Source organism: Rhinolophus sinicus, linkage group LG09, assembly GCF_036562045.2.
Source record: "Rhinolophus sinicus isolate RSC01 linkage group LG09, ASM3656204v1, whole genome shotgun sequence".
Lineage (NCBI taxonomy): Eukaryota > Metazoa > Chordata > Mammalia > Chiroptera > Rhinolophidae > Rhinolophus > Rhinolophus sinicus.
In genome coordinates this window covers 21,755,911-21,771,225 of record NC_133758.1, presented here as the reverse complement: position 1 = coordinate 21,771,225, position 15,315 = coordinate 21,755,911, and the positions used below count along the sequence as shown (strand labels likewise).

The following is a 15,315-nucleotide window of genomic DNA, read 5'->3' as shown; positions in this document are numbered from 1 at the left end:
TAGAAACAGAGACCAAAGGGGATGGTTACCAGAAGGGAGGGTGTGGGGGAGGGGTGAAAGGGGACGAGGTATGCGGTCAGTAATATTCTGATAAGTTTACACAATGACAGATGATTATTAGAATTAGTGGGATGATGATATTATAATGTATAAAAATGTCAAATCACTATATTGTACACTTGAAATTAATATAACCAATATAAGATTGTACACCGAATATACTTAAAAAATAAATGTAAAAAAACTTGTTGAATGAAGTGACAAGTAGTGTGTATCTGGTGTTTATTAAATAAATAAAAGGACTACATTCAACTTCTGTCCCCCAGCTCATTGACTGATCGATTGATTGATTCAAAAATATGTATTGAAGTCCTACTTCCCTGACCTTCGGCTCCTTTTCATGCTATGATAGACTCGAATACAATACCCAGGCGTCAGGACTGCCCCCGAACAGTATCCTTAGGTTCCACAACTGCTTGCTTGAGTGTTTGGCAAGCATGAAACACAACTTAATTAATTACAATGAGATGCAACTGTAATAAGGAAATGTTTAAACATCTTGCAGCTGGCACTGAACTTCTCCAAGATGGAAGCTGAGTTGAGATCCAGGCTCAGCAGGAGACCAACCACACAGAAAATGCTTAAACAGCTCCAGAGAGAAAATGGCAGGAATGTGTATTCCATTGAGACAGAGTTGGGGAGATGAGAACTGGGAAGCAAAGAATGCAGAGTAAGAAGAGGGGCCAGAGAGATGGGCTGAAGCTGGCGCCACGTGGCCAGTCCACGTTGGGAGGTTGGCCAGTGGATGGGCTGTCCAAGGACACGTGAGCCAGGGAGGGACACCTAACATTCCATTTGAAGTCGCCTGTTTGGAAGTGGTTTCCATCTGTTTCCTATCTCCTCCCACCACAATTTGGCCCACATTCTATGATCATCAAATTAAGAAAGGGCTCCACAGATTTCCGGGTGGTTAAATGATATACAACAGAAACATGCTCAAAAGCAGGAGTCTTAGGCAAAGGGATCAAAAAAGCATCCCTGCGAATTTGCAGAGATCACAGGGAAGGCTTTGGACTTGCACAAGACGCGGACGTAAGGACGCTAAGCCGTCTTATCTACATCTCATAGACCAGCAGGCTCCAGTCAGGGTGCTTTGCGCAGGAATTAACAAACAATTTTTTTTTAACATAACCCTATTTTAAATAGGAGATGAGCATGAAAAGAACTTTAAAAAAAAAAAAAAAAAGGGGAGGGGAGGGTAATTAGTGCTCAGATGCCTTTGATGTGACTTTGGACCTTGACAGAGCTACTTTGCTTAAAGAGAGGCATGTCTGCGAAGCTACCTAGATATTGGGGTCTGCTTCCAGGTGAGGAGCATATCTCAGTTTCCCCTGCTTGGCAGCCCTGCAGCCCTCAGGAACTCTCGCTTCTCTGATAGCAGCCTGCAGTCCTCTTTCCATGTCCTTCTGCTCCCTATATAGTCGGGTCAGAGCTCCCCCCAATGTGGTTTGGACCTGGTCTTTGGGACTTTCCGGTGAGCACACCTGCATCCCCGCTTGAGTTGCCTTGCCTACCACAGACAGGCATCCTGATCCTCACGTACCCCCCAACCCTGCCTAAAGAGGTGCCCAGGGTGGCTGTGCATTCCTGGGAAGAAGTCCTGGCAGCCTCCCGCATTGGGCTGCCCAGACCTGGCCACACACACACACACAGCCCCATCCCCCGATCCACTCCCTACCCCCCCGGGCTCCTTGGAAGGGCATAGAGCTTTCCTCTCCAGGGTGAGCAAATCAATAGAGCAAGAGAGAGACTTTTTAAGCAATGCCCCAGCTCCACGCATGGATGGAGTGTCTCCACATACCAGCATAAGACGTCTTGGCCTCCCTCTTCTTTTCCAATGAAAAAGGCTCCATGGAGCACAAAGCCGTGTGATTCGGCTTCCGGGAGAGGAAAGCAGGGCAGGGATGGGGCTGAGGAGTATGTGAAGGTCATGGCCATGTGGCTACTTTGTCTTCACATACCGGAGGCCACGCAGGGATGAGTGGGTGCCACCAACCCTTCAGGGACAAGCTCCGTGGGCTGCCTGCACATGAGCCCCTAGGCAAGGCCTTCTGGAAACTGACATCAAGCCTGGCTGAAGCCGTGCCCAGGTGCTGCAGGGCAAAGGTTTCCGCTGTCCTCCTGCTGACCCCATTGCCTGTCTTGGCTTCATTCTGGGAATAAGTGGCAGGACATTGACTCCGAACTGTACCACGCAACAACCGGTTGTATGTTCATGGAGCTACAGTGTTAGGTTAAAAAAAAAAACCATATACGTATGTTTCACAGTTCAAACAATACAGCTTTGAAGAAGAGTTATAGCTTTCTGAAGGAAGGTCCGTCAGGTCCAGAAAGAAAATTTGTAAGCCACCACGACCTGGCCACACCCCTAAAATGTGTGTGCAGAGTGTGGGAGGAGCCCCAGAGAGGACTAGCTGGCCTCCCAAAGTGACCTTGGAGGCAGGAACTTGTTGAGAAGCCAGACACGGTGGGAAGCAAGGGTCCTGCTGGAGAAAGGTGCTGGAGGGCTGGCTCCTGGGTGGGCTGGCAACAGCTGCCGCTTGGGACCCCATCAGGCTCTTCCCAAATGGCCACAGCACCAGGGCGCTGGCAGCACAAGCTTGATGCCCTCCACACTCTCATGTTGCTCAGAACTGTGGCCTTGGGTGACTCTCTCCAAGTACAGCTGCCTCCCCTCCCACCCCACCAGGGACAGCCACCCAGTGCTATCAACTCTTGGGTGGCCAGGGCTTGGAGCCCAGAGAAAAATGAACACCAATCAGGCCCCGCCACACAGATACTGGGCAGGGATTGAGGCCGGAGGGATGCCCAGGCCTGGGCCAGACTCCAGATCAGCTGAATGACCTGATCATCAGAGGGATGAAAGCTCAGGGCCTAGGAGACACAGCAAGACACGGTCACCTCCCCCTGCCCCTGGGGAGCTTGGGCACTCAACAACAGAGCACCACCTCCAATCCCATGTGACTTGGGGCATGACACTGTCATGTTTCTGGGCCTCAGTTAAGTAGGGATGCCCCTGTCTGCCCCACCCTCTTCACAGGAACACAGCGAGGCCAGGTAAGAAAAAAGGATGGTGAAGGTATTTATAAAGCACAAGTGTTGATCGTGGAGGGGAAAGTCGTATTCCTCAATTCACAAGTAAACCCAGGCCTGAGTCACTGCAGAGCCAGCCCAGCCCCAGCTTAGGGCCTGATCACCACCTCCCACCCCCACCCTGCCGCCACAATAAGGACACAGCCACCCAGCAGAAGGGCAGAAAGAGGCTGCCCTGGGACCGCCACTGACCACACTGCAAGTTCCTCTGAAGGGAGGAAGATGGAAGAGACGTGTTTCTGCTCCTCCTGTCCTTTTTCTTGGGAGAAGAGGAGGAAGAGAGGGAAATGTGAGCCCCAACAAGTGAGTTTCCCCATCTCATTTACCCTGCATCATCAGATAATAAACGATTTCACCTACCGGAACTTCAAGATGACTGAGGGCTAACCTTTTAAGCACCAAGATTGCAATGAACATGTTGTGTTTGGGGATGGTTGGGGATGGAAGTAATTCTAAAGTGGCTCAGGTGCTTCTCTGCCTTCTTACAGTGCGCTGAACGATGTTTGATGGTTTTCATACCTCAGCTTGGTGTGGACGTCGCAGAGGGAACTGATCTGAAATATTTCGTTTCCCTTTCGGTTATTAGGACACATTTACCCCTCCACTAAATGATCATTTGCTGTTTTCTGAGATACATAGTTTTGGTCTTTTTAATGCCATTACTATTAAGCTATTAGCTGCCACTTCTGCTGTGTCTAGCACCTTTTATCATGCTCTTAGTTTGCTTGATTATAAGAAGCCAGAACCAAGTTCACTAGAATTGAAGTCAAAATTAAAGGGGACACCCTGAGGGATGCGCTGTTAGCAAAACATTTGGTCTTTGATACGGAGTTTATAGCATCAATTTGAGGGGCTGAAAATTAATTTTCTGTCGCTAAGTCCCTGGCTCCCTGGGGGCTTAGTGAACTCACTGGATATATTGTCCTGGGAAGTGAGGAGTGCTTGGACCTTGTGTCAGTAAAATAGCAACCATTTCCTCCTTTAACAAGTCAAGATGTTCAGGGGTTTTGTAAACTTTGTGGCAGAATATGGAATTCTGAGCTGCCACAGGGATCGAGTTCTCACGGGGACCACACTGCTGGGGGCGTCTTTGAGGGAAGGGCCGGGGACTTGTCTCCAGTTGGAGGAAGAAGAGATTGAAGTATTACCGTGTTTCCCCAAAAATAAGATCTAGATGGACCATCAGCTCTAATGCGTCTTTTAGAGCAAAAATTAATATAAGACCTGGTTCTATATTATAGTAAAATAAGACCGGGTCTTATATTAATTTTTGCTCCAAAAGACGCATTAGAGATGATTGTCCAGCTAGGTCTTATTTTCGGGGAAACACGGAGACTAGCTGGTTTCAACTTTTCCAAGGGAAAGTGGGGAAGGAGGGAAGAACATGATCCAGTGGGTGTGAATCCAGCCCCAGGCCACTCAGTTCATTTCTGTGGGACCCTCCTTCTGTTTGTTTTTTTTGGGGGTGAAGGAAGCCAGAGCCCTGGGCCCAGCTTTCTCCCCTAGTGGCCCAGGAACTCCCCCCACAATTCTAGAGGATATAAAACTTTTACCCCAACGTTATGCAAATCGTTTAGTTGAAGGAAATGAGTTACTTGGTTGCCAAGGGAACCATCCCCCAACTGGAAAGAGAGACAGTCACTGATTTCTGCCTTTGGTGCCGAGAGCTAAGTCATGGTTGTGTGTCTTTCTCTTTCTTTTCTTTGTTTTTTAAAGAGAAAAAGGTTCACAAAAGAGACTATGCAGTGGAAATATCCAAAGTGGCATAAAAGATGTGCAAAGCTATTGCCTCTTGGGACACTGAGTCCAGCTGTCCAAGCAAGACCAGGTCTGCTCTGACCTTCGGCAAAGGCGCCAAGGCTGCCGGAAGCCAGGGACTGACCCAGGACAACTGCTCAAGACAAAAACAAAAATCAGAATGCTATTTTAGGGACACTGAAAACAGTTTATATCATTGGAGAACAGCTAGTACCTAAGCGATTCTATATAAAATAAGCCGATCCCCAAAATACAGATACTGTATGATTCCACTTATATGAGGTACCTAGAGGCATCAGATCCACAGAATCAGAAAGCAGAATGGTGGTTGCCAGGGGCTGGGAGAGGGGGACATGGGGAGTTGAAAAGCACTCTGGAGATTGTTTGCATGACAGTGTGAATATACTGAACATTACTAAACTGTACACTTAAAAATAGTTAAGATGGTAAATTTATGTGCGTTTTACCACAGTTAAAAATAAAAACAAAACAAAACAAAAAACAAACCCAGAAATCTCTGATAATGTCAAGGCCAAAACAGATCCTGTAAATGTCACAGATTCCTGAGCAGTGAATTTTTGATGCTAGTTTAATAGCGGGTGATGTAGTACATTTATATTTATAGAAAACACAGAAGTTGGGTCACGTGCCAGATTCTTGTTTTCACTCTTTTCTAACTTAAGACTCCAATCTGAATTGTGAGCCGGACGTCGCCCCCTCACCTGGCGGCAGCCCCTGAACCACAAGTGGTGCAGAGTGGTTCTCTCCAGCAGCTGTGCCTGCCAATGTCACCTGGGACGCTGTGCCAAGTTGATGCCTTGGCATTGCTGCCCTCCCCCGATAGGCCCCGAGTTCAGAGCTGGGGTTTTAACAAGCACCCAGGGGATTCACGTACAGGTGATGTACACTCCACCCTTTAAAGAACACACTGCTGTATCACGATGACGTGTAGGATGTGAGCGGCCTCCATACACTACCCTGCTTTGACCAGACCTCCAAACAACAGAAGGCGCACGCTGGCCTTGTCTGACCCCTGAACCACAAGCAGCATCCTCGAGGAGGGGTGCCCTGGTTGCCAGGAGAGGCCAGGGTGTGTGCTAAACTCAGAGCAGCACCATCCTCCCCCCCCTCCCCAAGAAAAGAGCCCCAAGGTCTTGGCCTTCTACCAGGCCTCTGGAGCAGATGGTTTGCAGAGTTCAGCTCATCTCTTTCTCAGCCAATAAGTAACACATTCCACTTGTTTTTTTGTGACACTATTGATAAATCCCTCATGCCAACTCGCACCTCAGCACAGTGATACAAGATCCTGATAAATCTATACGGTTTTGAGGAGAGAAGATAAATGGAAGGAAGGGAAAAAGGAAAACATCCTTCCCTTATTTAGTTTAAACTAGAGAAAGAGGGTTGGTTAGCAGGCAAAAGGGATGAGCAAGAAGATTATAATGGGGGGAAACAAAGAGGGTAACAGAGACAGGGTGATAGAGCCAGCAAGCGACCAAAACACAGACATTTCAGCCTCCTGGGCCCCAAGCTCCCCAAGGATCGGTGGTGGAGTCTGCGTAGCTCAAGCTTTCCACAGAGAAGGTACGAGGCAAAAAAAACAGAGGACTCTCTTAAGCTGATAATTTCACGGGTGTTACGCAGGTTATTAATAGGGTTTCCTGAACCATGGAGCCCACTAGGTAACCAGAGACCCCACTGCCATAGTAAACATGTGTCTATGTGCCAGTGCTGGGGGCCCAAGATGAGCCAGATATGGTGGCTTCCCTTAGGGAAAGGACAAACCCTCAGCCAAGGACACAAGATGCCCACGCCATGTGCCATGAGGACGTCCTCACAGAAGTCAGTGATGGTTGGAGCAGAAGAACAGAGGAGAGCGTGCCCTGCTCAGGTTCACAGAGGGGAGGACACAGGACATGACTTGACATCATCTTCAAGAGTGACAGAGTAAAGGGGAGGAGAGAGGAAGGCAGGAAAGTGGGGCCAATCCAGGCATTTTCAACAGCTTGTGCAAAGGCACAGGAGAAATATGGGGATGGGGTGGGAAGATGGCAGGAGGGTCTCTAGGAAGTGAGTGAGCCAGCTTGGGCCATGCCCTACATGACTCGTAGGGAATCTGGACTATATGGTACAGGCATGTAAGGGACTCCACCAAAGGTGTTTCCAGAAAGTAATTCTCTAGAAGCAGAAGATCAGTCAGAGGGCCTGAGTTTAGGGCAGAAGAGATGCAGGTAGGGAATGAATTCAAGGGACATTTATGAGTTAGAATTGACATGATTTGGAAAACAAAACAACCTAGAGGGTGAAGGAGCAGTAAGAACCAAGGGTGATCCAGGTTTGGGGTTAAGTGGCCAGTGGTGGGGTAGAGCCATTCACCAAGGGATGACTGGGGAAGGGAGGAGGCAGAGAGAACCTGCATACCCTGGTTGTCTAGTTAGTGTCGATTACTGTGCTAGGCATCGTGTAACCGTAATCCACGTAACCCTCGTCACAGCTGGTGAGGCTGGTATCCTGGCCTCGTTCCTCAGATGATGAAACTGAGCCTCTAGGGGCTTCAGCAACTCCCCCGAGGTCACCCAGCTAGTAAGTGGCAGGAGGTGACGCGGAGTCCAGATTATCCTTTTAACTGTACCAGTCGAGGACACATTCAAGTTTGAGAGGGCGCAGGTACAGGTGTATAGGAGGCCACAGTGAGCACATTTCTGATGCTCTGAGGGAGAGCCGGTCCGGAGGGAGGGGGTTTAAGATGCAAGGACAGGAGGGACTTGAGGCTGTGAAGAGAGAAGATTTCTGAAGCAATGCTCCTAGAAAGAGAAGAGAACCCTGAGGTAGCTTCACAGAAGATGAATCAATAAAGGGGCCAGAGCAGGAACATTCAGAGAGACAGGGGGAAAGTTGGGGGAGAGTGGTTTGTCAGGAAACAAAGGAGAAGAAGACTCAAAAAAACCAAAGGCCACCTCTGTCACATGTCACATGGATGTCAAGGATCGGGCCTAAGAAGTATCCACTGCTTTGGCCATTACCATCTTTCTCCTGCCCACCTTCAGAATTCAGGATGGACTCTGCCATGTGCTTGCCCTCCTCTCCTGATAACTGTCCCCAAGCCAGGACTTGCCAGCACTCAGCACAGCTCATGGGTGCTTGTGGGCCTCCTGGTTCAGCATCTGGATACACCCACTGGACTGGGAGCTCCAAGAGGGCAGAGGCTACATTTTGGTCATCACCACGATAGTTCTCCAGCACCCAGCCCAATGCCTGGCACAAAGTGAGCCCTCAGCTAATATGTGTTGAAGCCCTGGCTGACGCCAGCTTGGTGCTGTCCTTAGATTGTCAGAAAGTGCTGCCCCTGCCTCCTCCCCATACTCAGCAAAGGCAAGGGTGATGGGCTCTCTGTGGCACCAGGTGATAAGCTGGGCTGAGTTGCTGCGACAGCACTGCTGAAATGGTCTCAGAGGCAGCACCTGACCTTGAGCCACCTTCCCTTTTGCTTGGCTAAGCACCAAGTCATTTATTTACTTGTTTTTGCTGCCTTTCAACCCTGAAGCAGTGGGTTGAGCACAAAGGAAGATGCACCTTTGTTTGTGGAGTGTCAGCTGCCCCTAAATAAGAATTTAACTGGTAGTGTACAATACAGGGTGGGATAGTGATGGGGCTGCGAGGAACGTGATGGAGGCTTCCTGAGTCAATGCCTGAGTCTTTCTGAGCCTTTGAAAAATGTTTGTTCTACAAACTCTGGCTGCAGGAAAAAGAGAGTGGCCTGGAAATCAGGAGATCGGGCGAGTCCCAGCTGAGGCACTAGCTGGCCATGGGACCTTGGGCAAGTCACTTAACATGCTGTGATTTGATGTGGGCACCTCTCCTCACCTGCAAAATGTGGATAGGGCCTCAGTTCCCCTCCAGTGCCAGAACAGCATCCATTCTACTGTGGGTGGGTTAGTGCTACTTCCAGGAGCAGGGTTGGGGGGAGTGGGGAGTCTATAAGTGAAGACTGCTTTTTGGACCCAAGACAGCCTCCTGTGCTCATCACAGCCTCGCAGAGCAATTGTCCCTAGAGAGAGCCGAGTACCCCCTGCAGTGGAATCTCAGTCAGGATCCCTCTTGTTTGACACTGGTTGGGAAGTGGCTAAGACAGAGGTTTGGAGCTTAGGGAAGTCCTGTTATGCTTACAGGAGATAGTGCCCAGAAAGACCTCAGTCTAGGGCCTGACACAGAATGAGTCGGTAAATCTTAGCTATGGTGATCATAAATATCATTTATGGCTTCGTTCCAAATATCATGAATGCCTCAAAAGAAATTAGAGATTATAGAGACCCTAGAGACTGAAGCCTCTAGTTGTAGAGATGAGGAAACTGAGACCCTAAGGGAGAGGAAGAAACTTGCCCTAAGACTAGAGCAGAAATAGGACCATGAGTCATGTGACCCAGTGCCTACGTGGGGTGACTCCTCATGCTCCATCCCCAGCTCTTACAATGGCCCTGGCTGAGACAGACACCAGCCCACAACACCCTCGGCTGTGAGAACCCTGATGTCTGACTCACCAAGGCTTCAGCTCCCAAACACTGCCCCACCTGGAATGTAAACATTACGCCCAGGGCTTCTGGAAGTGGGTCTGTCCACAGCAGGCACTCGGTAGAGACCCAGGCATGACCTGACCCAGGTGACACCCCCATTCTGTGCCTGTTCCTTTGAGTAGGACAAAATGGTCTTTAAGAGCCTTCTAGTTCTGACATTCCGTGGTCTCAAGAACTGGGCTCAATTAACTACAGACAAGTGGCTGAAACCTCAGTTTACCAGAATCTTTCCCAGAAGCTCCTTCCTTGGGAGAAACAGGCAGAAACCAAGAAAGCATAACCATCCACTGTCCTTGTGCAGTTCTTCCCGCTTTACCAAGGACTTGGGCATACCTTGTCACCTGGCTACTTCCCTGCTGTGCAGACAAGCAGGCTGAGGCTCCGAGCAACCAGACGGTTTCCGAGTTGGGACCAGGGCTCAGCACAAAGGTGGAAGGTCGGCATCTAGAACAGCACTGTGCAAGGAGCACATGGTCTATGATGACCCACCAACATGAAAAAAAGCCAAGGTGAAGTGGTTTCACCAAGAAAGAAGCCTGGGTCGTAAGCCTGGAGGCGCAGGATGGCACCCGTGCTCTCCTCTGTCTCCTATTGGCTGGGCCTGTTGCTCTGCCTGTAAAATAAGGTGATCAGATAAAAGCACGCTCCCTGCTGTGTTCTCCTAGCTCTTCCTCCCCCTCCTCAGAGCACCCAGCATTCAGGGCTGGATTTTGTTAATGATCTGCCCGCTACCCGTATTAGACAGAAATGCCGCCTATATGGGCAGACTTTAGAGACACTGCGAGTTCGGTTCCAGACCACCGCCATACAGTGAATTGTAATCTTTTTGCTGGTGGAGGGTCTTGCCTTCAATTGGTAAAAAACACAACATCTGTGAAGAGCTCAATAAAGTGAAGGGCAACAAAACGAGGTGTGCCTGTAGTTGTCATCATGTCTTCCCAAGCCCAACCCCAGATCAAAGCAGAACAGGCTTGTGGAATAGGCCTGTTTACAGAAGGGAGGGACGAAAAGGAAGAAGGGAAAGGGGACAGGAGGGAAGTGGGGGGAATAGAAGGAGGGAAGGGGCTGACATCCCTCAAGCACTGATTACACAAAGCTGAATTCTAAGGCAATTCACCAACGGTGTCTATTAGGCACAGCTGCGTTAATGATGGAAATGCCAGCGGGAAGCAAAGGGAATGGATTTCAGATGCAACACGGCATATTAAAGCCCTTTTAGCCTAGGCACAGCTGACTTCCCAAAGTGCAGGCCCTGTGGGTCCATATGCCTGCAGGCCACCAGGCTGTGCCATGTGGGAAGTCCCATCTTTACAGTAGACCCCTCAGTGACGCTGGTATCAGAGGCCATGATGTGCTTCCGTCCACTAAGCACTAAGCTCACCAGTTACATGGCAGCACCAGCCAGGCAGAGCCTTACGATTCCTGTTCAGGAAGGCGATATAGCAGGATTGTGCAGTATTCAGGAACATAAAGAGGAATGGATCTTATAAATAACTCCTGGTTAAAACAGCCGAAAATAAGGAGACAGAAGAGGAAGCAAATAGCTAAGCACTTATTAAGTCGATAACATTGGCTTCAGAACCTTAGTGCAATGGCTGGTCTGGTTTATTTCCTTCTCATCAAAAGATCAAATGCAGGATTGAATTTGGAGGCACCAAGACAGTGTGTGTGTGTGTGTGTGTGTGTGTGTGTGTGTGTGTGTGTATTTGAAAGTTGTGGCTCTCCTCAGCTGAGGGTATCTTGGTGAAGATCCTAACACACAGGCCTTGCATTCCATCTCATGGTGTCATTTTAATAGACTCAGTCAGTTGGTGTGACCTTGGTTGATAAGCCTCTGGACCTCTCTGAGCCACTCTATCTTCACAGGAAGGTCTGGTGGCGGGGTTGCCCTCTACTCTGAGATTCTAGAGAGCAAATCAGGGCTGAAGCCTCAGTATAAAACTCAGGAACCCAAAAGTCTGAATTAAACCTCGCACATGCTCACAGGTCCTGTCTCCCCCTTTTCCATTCTCTGTGGGCCTTCCTTCCTGTAGGTGACAAGGCCGCGACAGTTTGTGCTCCTCTTGGATGCTAAAATTGAGTGGAAATGTGCTTTATTCACTTGCAGTCCCCAGGGCCCAGATCTCGCATTGTGGTCAGGGCTAAGACACAGGGCCCAGGCTAAGGTCCGGGATGCCTGGCACAGAGCTGATTGCCGCAGCCCCCACCCCTACCTCTGGGCCCACAGGTCCCAAGTAGGAAGCGGAACTACCGAGGGAGTGGCGGCCTTTCATCCAGGCCCTCGCACTGCCCTGCCCAGCACAGGGGGGAAGAGGACGGTGAGGTGCTGGGTGCCGGGTGGGGCCGGGCGGCCTCCTTGCCCTCAGCAGCAGCTGCAGGTGCCCGTGTGCACACGCAGAATGCCGCGGCTGTGCAGGTGCAGGAAGTTGAAGATCTCAGAGGGCATGGCGTGAAAGCCCGGGCGCGGCTTGACGTTGTCATAGTAGTGATGGGTGATGTAGAGCCCTGAGGGGTTCATGGGGAAGGCCCAGAAGCCGAACAGGTGCACCTCCTCGCAGAGCTCCAGTGCCGCGGTGACCAGGATGAGGCCTGTGCTGATGCGCTTGGCTCGCACGCCCAGGCTGAGCCAGTAGCGCGACACGTTGACCAGGTACTGCGGGTGGAAGTAGTAGACGGCCTGCGGCGACTGGAAGTCGTCCAGCACGTACTTGACGCGGATGGACACGTCAGTGTTGCGCGTGTTGTAGAAGGCGGGCAGCAGGACGGAGGCGTTCTCATACAACTGCAGCACGCGGTAGAAGGGCCGCCGCCACTTCTCCAGCTTGTGGAACCTGGGCGGGCGGGTGCAGAGGGACAGGGTCGGCGGCCCACTCCCCGTGAGGTCCGGGGCCCTTGCTTCCCCCACCCCTGCACCCTGGGATCCTTTGAAAGGACCGAGGGGCGTCCTTTCATCTCAGTCACCTCAACAGGTGAATGTCCAGCCTTCCTTGGGGACAGTTATATTTTTGTAAGTGGGGCAGGAGAGAACAATCTGAACCCAAAGTGACCAATATATAGTGTGTGGCTTCAGGGCGAGGGCAAGGCTTAACCCAAACTGAGGAGGTTGGCCCTGGTGGGCTCAGTGGGGAGGTGGTGAGGGTGTGCAGGCTTTCCCTAGAGCCCTGGGGGCATTTACCTGTACGGTCTTCCCCAAGATCCAAATGCAGGATGGCAAACCAGCTGCCTGTCCTCTCAGCCATACGCCTGCAGCCCCTCACTCACCTGTCCTTTACATTAAACGGCTCTCAGGGTGGCCTCCTCTTACACCTGTCTAATGCTCCTTCACTCTGCTGGCTCTGTCGGTGCTCCTGGGACTCTGACCCAATTTAACAGCTCCCCCTCCTCTTACCTTTCATCTGACCTGGATGGTGTGACTATGCCCAGGTTGGAGTTTTAACACATTAACCCTCTCCCCTGAGGCCTCCCAGATGGACATACCCCAAGAGGGAGCTAGGTGGGGGGTTGAGGTCTTTGCATGAGGCTTCTCCCCAGTGTCACCTGGACACACTGGACAGGGAGCTACCCACTGCCTGTCACACACTGAAAGCTCTGTGACCCATCCCTAGGTGAAGACAGTCTAGCCCAGTGCTGTCCAGAAGAAATACAATGCAGGCCAGATATGTCATTTTAAATGTTCTAGTAAGCACATTTAAATAAGCAGAAAAAAATGGGTGCAACTAATTTTTATATTTTATTTAACTAGATATACCCAAAATGCTATAATTTCAACATGTAATCAATATAAAAATTTAATGAGATATGGTCCATCCTCTTGTTCATATTAAGTCTTTGAAATCGGGTGTGTGTTTTACACTTATAGTACATGTTTACACTAGCCATGTTTCAGTGCCCAGTAGCCACATGTGACTACTGGGTACCATGTTGGACAGCACAGGTCTAGAAAGAGGGCCACTAACCTCTCTGTGATGATGCTGGGATTCACGGTGACCACATCTGTCTTCACCCCAACATCTGTGGTGTATTTCTCTGAGATGGGGGGTAGATTGCACCTGCAGAAGAGATGAGACAGCCCAGAGGCATGTGGTCAGTCATTCCAGATGGCGGTCGGGTGAGGGTGAGGGGAAGGACGGGATGATGATCATGAGTAGAGGGGTGCAGAGGCAGCCAGCTGGGTGGAATCTTTGTGGCCTGGGCATGAAGGGGACAGTTTGACCCCTTCCTCCACCAACCCCAATAATTGTGAATCTATGACCCAGGCAGCTTCAACATAAGTCTCTCTACTATAAGATTTTATTTTCAACCTATCTTTTTTACCCAACCTGAAGACATAAATAAGGATACCCAAAGAAATAAGAGGGGGCTCTACATAAGAAAGAAGAAATACAAGGCTCAGTCTCTAGCGTAGGGAAAGCAAGGGTGAAGTTCATACTGGTGTCAGCCACAAGGCTACCCTGGTTCCAAACAGTGCTTGTGGAAGAGTAGAACCCAACCAGGAAAGTGGCCGCTCAGACAGCCTCGCCCACAAATCTGCATGGCCCCTGGGAGATCTCTATGTTTTCACATCTGTTGTGCCATTTGCTCCCATTCTGCAAATGTGGAGACTGAGGACTTGAGAAGTTCGACCACATGCCCAACAGGGCAGAACTGGAGAGGAGAAGGGCCAAGCCAGAGCATAAGGGCTTGCAGGGGTGGGGAGTGGGGGATTAATCATATAAAGGGCAGCATTATGGGGGTGGGGTACCACAGGGGAAGGCACGAAGGGGGAGGGCCATAGGGACAGAAGCAGCAGGAGCAGCAGGAGACCAGGGTGATTCTTTTACCGGAAAACAAAGTCAGCGCTGTTGATCTCCCTCCCGCAGCGGCTGTTCTTTAGGATGCCTCCGTTGCCCACCACTGCACACTTCTTAAACTGGGACCGGTAGTAGGGCATGTCCTGGGGAGACAGGGGGGGCACAGCCTTCATCTGGTGCTCTTACCTCCATACCCACATCCACCTCCACTCCTCATGGCCCCATGAGTCAGCCTGGTGGAGAACATTAGAGAAAAGTGGTTATTCCACCTGCATATGAGAAAAGAGGTCAAAAGACCTATTCTCAGTCCCACAGGCAATTATGAATGAGCTGGGACCAGAAGCCAGGTCTCCATAGCCTTTTTCAATAAGCCCTGGTGTCTAGAGAGAAGAGAGAACAGGTTATGGTTAGCCCTGCTTGCCTTTAGTTTTCCCAATGTTTGGAAGCTCAGCTTTTTTATGACTGTGAGTGTACGTATTTTAATGATTAATGTACGTGTTCTGTGGGATGACAGCAGCAGAGATGAGGGCAGGGTCACCCAGGGACCAGAGCCCTAAACCTGGCCCTCACCCCTGTCAGGACACAGGACTGAGACAGAAAGGTCATCTGGACTGGGATAGATGCCAGGACTTGGCAGCAGCAGGGACAAGACACTAGGAGAGAGCAAGTAAGGCCACGTCAGGGGAGCAATGAGAGGCTGGGACGCCTGAGTTCTCTGCAAAGAGAGAGCGCTGAGCCCAGGGGAGCGCAGGACTTACACTGAGTGGTAACATTCACGGGAGGTCGGGATGGAGCTCCCACTGCTTTGACCTTGTCATACCTCAGGTGGCAGGTTACCTTGGTCTGGGCATTGGCTGCCCACAAGGCTCCCTGGACATGCTTTCCTGGGCACCACAGGCAAGTTGGCAGGAAAAAGCAAATAGTGGCCTGAGAGTTAGGAGACCTGGTTTTATCATGTCCCCACTCTAGGCCATAATCCCCTCATGGCCCACCTGAGGCAGGTAGAAGTGGGCAGGCATGGGGCAGGAGGACAGGCCTGGAGT

General features: G+C 50.4%; 1 protein-coding gene across 2 annotated transcripts in view; it reads right to left on the bottom strand.

The window, feature by feature from the left end:
• Positions 1 to 5,344: 5,344 nt before the first annotated feature.
• Positions 5,345 to 15,315, bottom strand: part of ST8SIA5 (ST8 alpha-N-acetyl-neuraminide alpha-2,8-sialyltransferase 5) — a 48,960-nt gene continuing 38,989 nt past the window's right edge. For both annotated transcript variants that reach the window (XM_019739696.2, XM_019739697.2), the window contains 3 exons: positions 14,303 to 14,415; positions 13,439 to 13,531; positions 5,345 to 12,313 (listed from right to left, as the gene is read on the bottom strand). In XM_019739696.2, coding sequence (XP_019595255.1) covers positions 11,845 to 12,313; positions 13,439 to 13,531; positions 14,303 to 14,415 — 675 coding nt within the window. In that variant the 3' untranslated portion in view covers positions 5,345 to 11,844. The remainder of the gene's footprint in view (positions 12,314 to 13,438; positions 13,532 to 14,302; positions 14,416 to 15,315) is intronic.